This window comes from Buceros rhinoceros, unplaced genomic scaffold (genome assembly GCF_000710305.1).
Source record: "Buceros rhinoceros silvestris isolate BGI_N320 unplaced genomic scaffold, ASM71030v1 scaffold14710, whole genome shotgun sequence".
In the NCBI taxonomy this organism is placed as follows: Eukaryota; Metazoa; Chordata; class Aves; order Bucerotiformes; family Bucerotidae; genus Buceros; species Buceros rhinoceros.
This window is the reverse complement of record NW_010388025.1, coordinates 85,071-93,324: the sequence shown is the minus strand read 5'-3', so window position 1 is coordinate 93,324 and position 8,254 is coordinate 85,071. Positions and strand designations below refer to the sequence as shown.

The following is an 8,254-nucleotide window of genomic DNA, read 5'->3' as shown; positions in this document are numbered from 1 at the left end:
TGCAATAAACCCAGGAACAGCCTCGGTGTAGTTGTATTTTTATTGCTTTTACCAACTTTCCGAAAGGTTACAAAAGATAATTTTATTCTAGCTGCAAGTAAAACAACGAAGGCTGGATCTTTCACATTGAAGACTAGTCTGAGAGTTGTGTTTTCTGTATAAACCGATTATTCCAAACGTAGACTGAGATCGTGTTTTCATTTGCTTTGGATTTTGTTACAAAGTAAGAAAACATCACCGTAAATTAGAAAAGCAGTCATAAAAAATCCAAACCGCACAGTATGTCATCCCATTTCAAACAACCAGCATTAGATCAGAACCGCAGTTCAGCTACAGACACCAAACCCTGGAAGACACCTTTGCACAGGAGTATCGGACACAACAGAAAGAAAAAAGTATTGGAAATCACGTGTCTTGCCCACAAAACAATTTAGAAAAGTATTGATTTTCAAACCCATTCATTATTCCAAACAAATGTCAACAGATACTAGATTGAATACGAAAATGTCTTTAACTTCAATGCCAACTACAAAGTCCTGTAAGTTTTCACTAAAAATGTTACAAAATAAAATCAACTTAAAATCACGAAGCATTTTTTAATTTATTTATAGCACTACTTTAACGCTGATTCAAAGCTGTGTGCCTCTAGTCTTAAAATCTGCTGTAAAATAAATTACTGTCAGAATAAAGTATTCCACACATTTGTACTGTACTTGATAATTAACTTGACCTAGATGAGTAATTAAAACATTACTGATCATATAAAGCAAAAAGAACACTAAAACCATTGCGGTGCTCAACTAGCAGACTACACTGGTGAACCGGAAATCATGAGCCACGCATCTGAAGATCTACGGCACGTATGTACAGGACAACCCTTTAAAACAGAGCAGGCTCTGCCACACACACACAGAGACACACACACACACAGAGACACACACACACACAGAGACACACACACACACAGAGACACCCTTTGTTACAGCCTGTCGAACTGCCTTCGTGAAGGGCACAAGGGAGGAAGGTACCGCACACGGACAGAGATGCAGGTGACGCAGGTGGTGACTTCGAGGAGAACTGCCATTATGGGGAGAAACATCGGCCAAGACATTCGGGTGGAAAACCCCCATTAGGGCACCCAGTTCTACCCTGACAGGTTTTACGATGAGAAACTTGGCAATTGGGAACATTTCACTGAATAACCGTACAAGGTATTATGTTACAGCTGCAAAATTAACCTAGGAAGAAAGCATAATTAACCTGGGCATACGTAAACAGAATGAAAAGCATGTCGTCGTAATACAACGTGAAAATACTGAGTTTTGTAGAATATAATTTAAACATGAGACTGCATTTTAAGTGAAATATCTTGGATGATAATTTAAATGGAGTGGTCAAAATTAAGACCTATGCTTTACGTAAACATTCATATTTATAAATAAATTAGGGGAAAAAAAAAAGACAGAAAAAAGAGGGACTTCCTGAGGTGGCTGTGCAGCCAGATACACAGTAGCACTACACTCCATTCTGGGAAACCAAGGCATCTAAAAAAAAAAAAAGTGCAGGGCTGTTTATTTTCCTCCAACTGTTGGAATGAAAATACATTGGTGTAGTTTTTATAGGGATTAACCCCTATGACAAAAAGGGACAAAAGAAAAGATGAGTGCACAGCAATTATCACCGCTCTATCGCATCCGTTAAGGCCAAGTGTACATTTGCATACAGTAAACTACATCCCTGGCCATTTAGTATGTGCGATTTTAAAGCAGAGATGATGTAAAATGAGCGGCTAATCACTTAACCGCAGATTATAAACGGGCTTTTATGCACTTAATACCAGATCTCCTCCTATTTCTATGGGAAAAAAGTGCAAGTGTAACATGCTACTGACCAAGAACACTGGAACTAAAGGTCACTGTAAACTGCTTTGCACGTCATGGTATTTCTGGCACCAACTAAAATATTTGCACAATTAAAATTAAATAAATACTGTGATTAGACTCGTGAGGCTTTGGTTTTGCTTCCTTTCACCTTTACTAAAAAAAAAAATGTCCACTTCCTGTGATATTGACCGAAACTTAACCTTTCTGAAGTAGAAGCCAAGTACAAGGTGTACAGCCCCAGAGAACCCTGATTTCTGGCATTAAAGAGTTAAAATCTAAGAGGGTTACAGTAATTCTCGGGGTCTTTGGAAATTGTATCAGGACTGTGAAGAGTAATGCAGGAAGTTCTGGGAAGCAATCTGCTGTAGTTTCACTGCATCTCAGTTTGACTGGAGGGAAAGGAGGGGTGTTTTCTGAACACGCACGTACTCAAGCTAAGGCACAAGCTACACCATTTTCTGTGAATAAAGAAACATCTGTACAGGTCATTACACAGTATGGTCAAATGGGTAATGCAGACCTCACCTGCTTTGCCACCGACCTGAGTCTCTGTTACAACAGCTTGGACACCAGCATTCGTATTGCTGTACATGATGAGTTATTTTAAACTGTCTTCTTACACGACAGTTAAAGGGAACAGTACCAATCCCTGTAACTTAAATGCTACTTTTAAATGTTTCTATTCACTCCCACTGACTGCTTTATTTTTGTAATATACAATTAACTTCTCTCCAAGTGACACTTGGCTGAAGAGCACCAAGATTCCACCTCAGGTGGTATTTTCAGATGAACTATGCTCTCCTCCAGAATCAGCTCCTTTCAGAGTGGGGAATTTTATCATGTTGTCCATGGTAAAACTCCCAACTTTGCCAAAAGCAGAATCAAGCAAATAGCATCTTCTAACTGTAAATGAGCACAGATTCTAATTAAAGCCATTGAAATACATCCAGAAAGGGCTAGTGACAATTCAGAATGTAAAGAGATCATTTTATAAATTAAAGCCAAAAAAACCTAAGGCGTAAGGCAAAAAACGGAAATTGCGCAGGTAAGTGATCAAGAGTTTCATTTATACATAAAATTCTCTCTATTTCTAATATTATAATGCTAAATGCTAGAACTTAAAAATCTAAGTACAATAAATGCACTGACTGCATCTTTATTAGTGAGCCCCAAAAGATCCCATTTGCTTTAATAAACAAATATTTTACTTTTTCAATCCAACTTACAGAATAAAAATTTATACTAATTAAAATAAATAAAATGTTTAAAAATAAGTTGTTGTGCTATCATATATGCCCTTTACAATGGAGAGGATCAGAACTGTACAGGCAGATTCCACAAGCAATTTGTCATCCATAAAATAATACTGATCATAACCCTATTACAGAATTAAACTACAGCTAATTTAATCAAATACACAGTAAATTTAAAAATCAAACGAGAAATACATTTGATGAGGACATGGAATACTCTAATTCAGTTTCTGTCTTAGAGCTGAGTAAATCAAGACTCTGGAAGTGATTGGAAAAAATATAAGTAAAACCAGGAACAAAAGCAATCAGGAGTACTAGCACGGTGAGTACGTATATAACTTCCTATAGACCAAAATCACTGTCTGTGAATCCAATTTATATTGTGTAAACACGGAGTGTCCAAATGGCAAATACTGACTTGGGACTGTAACTACAGTTACTGCAGTCATACTGCTACCAGGTAACAATGAAGAAAGTCAAGAGCAAATTTTAGAAAAGGATTAAATAGCCACCTGACTTAGGGCTCTTGGCCACTTTCGTAAAATAGGAGAGACAGAATCCAGGAAACACTAGCGTGTAGTGAAGATATAAAACACAGTAGTTCTTGTCAACAGCACATTAGTATTTGATGTACGAAATCACCAAGAAGTATACCCTGCAAAAACAAGCAGTAATTGCCTGCATGGAAAACAAACTTACATAACACACATTATGAACAGAGATATTGGGGAAAAAAAAAAAAAATCAAGCAATGTGGACCAGTAATCATCAGCAAAAGCTGATTTAACTTTTATGCACATATTGATTATTGAAAATAATATGCAATCATGACAATCTTCCTATTTAAAAATGAAAATAAAATTTCCAATAAAATAAATAGTTGAAGTGTGATTACCACTCATCTTATTTGGAGGAAAATCTTCTCCTTCTGCAAGCGTATCTACAGAGCCCTACACAATGGCAGAATTAAATACACGTCACTCCTCAAACTGGAAATCACACTTCCATGGTATAATATCCTCGCTATATACACACACACAGATAAAAACAACCCCTTCGTTCAGTTTTACAAAGATGTTTCAGCATCCACATATTTCACAACAGGTGAATCTTCCACATTTATCGTCACACTTTCTGGTTTTTCAGGGCTGTTTGAAAGCAAAGAGGAAAATGTAAGGTTTGGTTCACTATAGTAAAGGTTAACTTTCAAACATTTCATACTTAACAAGGAACACTAATAAAAAGTATTTACATAAGGATAATTTTAGGATGATGCATTTCTATTACATTCTAGTAAATGTTCAATACTGTTCACAGGAACAGCACGAGCTTAGAGAGAGAAATCACCAAGATCGCACCTACAAATATTATTTCCTGGCCCACTGCTTTTATTGATTCTGTTGATCTGAAATTGTTTTGGAAAACAAACAAACCAGCCACCACAAAACTGCCTAGTTAAAAATACTCACCAACCCATAACAAGCAGTATAATTAACACTGCTTAATTACTGGGCAGGGAAACCATTTTGATCAAAATACAAAACTGGAAAAACGTTATGAGAAACCGCACTTTTACCAGTAGGAGAGGACAGTTAGAAATGTGCGTAAGTGTCCATTCAAGTCGAGGACCCTAAAGACAAAAGGCTGGTTGGCACCTGAGCAACTGACACTCTTAGGGATACAGCCACTGAACAGTGGCTTATCCAAGGACAGAAAGGAATGTCCCAAAGTAATCCCAGGGCAGAAGAGAAACCGAACAGCATAAGAGGAAGGATTCTCTAGGCATGAATTTCAGAAGAGTCAACGCATCTGTGCAGTTGCTTTTTATGGAAAAAAAATGCATTAGAAATTAAGGCAAAGAGAAAAACTCTTGATATTCCTTAGAAAATACAAGCGTGTCTGAAGTTTGCAGAGACCATAAAAAACGAGAGATGGTGGAGGGAGAAAGAAAAAGTCATCTGGATCAGTTCAGGAAAGACAGTAAAATTTTTTAAAATTACCTTTAAAAAAGGTTAATATTCTTAAGAAATAATGCTAACACAGGTCATCTAGAATCCAAAAGACATTGCCTGCTTCAAACTGCATCCTATTGGAAAGCTCTAAATCTGAAAATAGCAGCACTAACAGAACCGTTTTTACCACAGCCAAAGATATCTGTCCATGGTATCGGACAAAGACTGTTACACAGAAAAACTTTAACGGAACCGAGATGAAAAATTCATGCAATATTAGATTGCCTCCTGAAAAAGCTAGTTTCTACCACCAGTGGTTTTTATTTTCAATTTGTAGTTTTAGCAAGGTCCCTTCCACAATATGCAATTTTTACCGTACTAATCTCAAGTGTGGCATGTTATGGAATCAAAGGGAAATGTCCTATATACCAAAACATTAAAAAAAAAAGATGGAATACTGAATATTACCTAAATAGATCAAAAAACATTGATAACTGGTCAGAAGCCTAATTTGCTAGTGCTGATATCATTCTGCACTAACTTAACCCACTCAGGAAACAGGAAAGTGCAAGATTAAGTTGTACCAACTGCTAACTGCCTGAAACCAAATTTTAAAATTTTAATTCTGCTGGAAAGAAAAATACAGGTCTGTATCTCTTCAAGCCTTATACACCCAGTGACTATCAGGTCACATACTAGAAGTATCCACAAATTCTGTAACAGGTTTCTGAGAACTTAGCATGAAAGAAAATAAACAATTAAAATACAAGGCTAAACCAACACACATATAGTTACCTAATGCCCCTACTGTCTTCCTGACAGACTAGCTCATATGAAACTCAAGTTTTAAAAATTTATTTAAAACACGTATTTAAACATTTGAAAATGTTTAAACAATACAAGCTGAAAATTCGTTGAAAACAGCACCTGCACCAACTAGTTTCTTCAGAGCTTTTCCTATTACAATACCTTCAAGATCTCCCCTTGTCTCCTCCTCCACCCTTTGTTGACCTACTGTCTGGGAAAAATAAAGGGTACTTCCATGCCTAGTCTGAAGCAACATGCTGAATAAACAGATGGTATACAAGAACTAGGTGGCCAGTCACTACTGCTGCTTCCGTGACGCAAGCTCAACAGTACCCGAGAGACTGGACAACTATATAAACACTCTCACACACCACCAACTCTTTCCACTGAGATGTAATTTTATATAAAACTTGGCAATTTTCTATCTCTGAAACCTATCGTCTTTTGACAAGTTTGGCTGAAAGGGATCAAAGTAAGATGCACGTACAGACGGCAGGATTGCATAAGCTTAGTTTTCCAAGTCAGCTGGGCCTGTTCTCTCTTCTTTCCTACATAAAAACTACCAAGCAATAGTTGAATTCCAGTGGAACAGTACGCAGATACTAGTCCCTATAAATTATAAGCCCTTCAGGAATTTGGGGATATTCTATAAAAATATTTAGGACTTTGCTTGTTCCCTTTGATAGATTCAGTCACACTGAAGAAACTAGGACAGAACAGCAGAATGGATCACTGCACACAGATTTTCTTGCTTGATGGGGAGCTCACTGAGAAAGAGGCTCCTAGCTGTCCTGCATGTCATCTTATAGGACACTTTCATAGCACCAAGGACTCCTAATCTGTCCAGTACTTCATTTAAGTATATTTCATATCCACTGAAGATAATATTGGGAAAAAACAAACCAACCAACCCACAAAAAGCAGATCCTCAGGCAGCATAAAGCAACAATGAAAGTGCTGGACCTACCTTTTGTTCCCAGTGGCATTTGTAATGTTCAGGATCAAACAATTCCCATGCTCATATACACTCTAGTAAAGCTTTTAGAAACCCTAAACTCATCAGAGTAGCATACAATTATATTAAACAAATATAGAGTAAGATGAAAATTTTAGAAATACATTTAATAATTGGAATTCCTTATAGAAATTGTTTAACTTCAGAGTAAAGAGCAAAAATTAAGTTCAAATTAAGTTTCACAAAAGTAAGAAGTCAAAGAATATTTACAAACAATGTGTGCTCATTTTTTTCATATACATTTCAAGAAATACAAGTGCAGTTATTAGCTGCTAAACTCAAGATCATAGTTAGAAAATGCATTGGTAATTATAGCTACCTCAGGTTAGCTCTGGTTACTTTGGCATTCTCAGTACTCATGGCAAGAGCCTTCCACTGTGCAGTTTTGGCCATTTCGTCTGATATGTTTACAACTGAGGGATCAATGCTAGAGAACAAACATACTTTCTGGTTAGTATTCAATACCTCACAACAGCATTATACTTACTGTCACTCATCATTTACATCAGTTGTGCCTTCTTTCAACGTTTACACAGCCACAATTTGAATTTATCTCTTAAAAACATGTTTCCCAAAAAACTGAAAATTTAATTCGCTTGTGCTGCCTTATTCACATAGCATTTTAGATATCCCTAAGACACTGAGAATATTTGAGAGATCTCACTTCTAAATTTGCATGCTCAGAAATAAATAAATTAGTCACACTATTCTGATAAGGCTTTCATAAATCAGAGTTATTTATTTTAAGTTGTTTCCAGGAAATAACCAAGGGCAAAAGAAAAGCCGTTAATAAAATGTTTAAATTGGTAACTCAGTTGAGATTTAAAACTAGGAAAAACCCTATTATCTAGGGAGACCTTCAAGGTTTTTTTTTTTCCCCTGCTTAGCCTTACTAGACATTTTTCAAGATTTTGCTACCATCCCCCCAAGTCCTGCAGAAGGTAAGTTCACCCTCACAGATGGTAAGATTTTTCCCCTTTGCCCTCTGTACACACTTCTGTGTACAGCAGACTTAGGTGCTTTCTGTCAATGTTTTCTGTCCCGTTCAATACTTAAGCTTTGGAATCTACCCCAGAGCGTCTGTTAAAGAGTTCTTCAAACTGCATATAAATCTTTCAAAGCCATTTTTCCCCACAAGATGTGAGATGTGAAATATATAGTAAATACAGATGCACACAGTTAATGAAATCATAGTTTTACTGTGAGAGCAATTAGCAACTCAAATGTTTTTTTAAAAAAGCTTTAGCTTTTTAAAAAAGTGGTTTTGTAAAAGCTTTAGCTTTCATCATTTTCATTTGAGTTGCTGATTAAGCCTGCTCAGAGTAGATAACAGCATTCAGCAGG

At 36.6% G+C, this 8,254-nt stretch overlaps 1 protein-coding gene across 1 annotated transcript in view; it reads right to left on the bottom strand.

Annotated features, from left to right (window-relative positions):
• Positions 1-4,195: 4,195 nt before the first annotated feature.
• Positions 4,196-8,254, bottom strand: part of SLC4A7 (solute carrier family 4, sodium bicarbonate cotransporter, member 7) — a 61,806-nt gene continuing 57,747 nt past the window's right edge. The window contains exons 25-26 of the mRNA XM_010144521.1: positions 7,230-7,337; positions 4,196-4,284 (exon numbers count right to left, since the gene is read on the bottom strand). Coding sequence (XP_010142823.1) covers positions 4,203-4,284; positions 7,230-7,337 — 190 coding nt within the window. The 3' untranslated portion in view covers positions 4,196-4,202. The remainder of the gene's footprint in view (positions 4,285-7,229; positions 7,338-8,254) is intronic.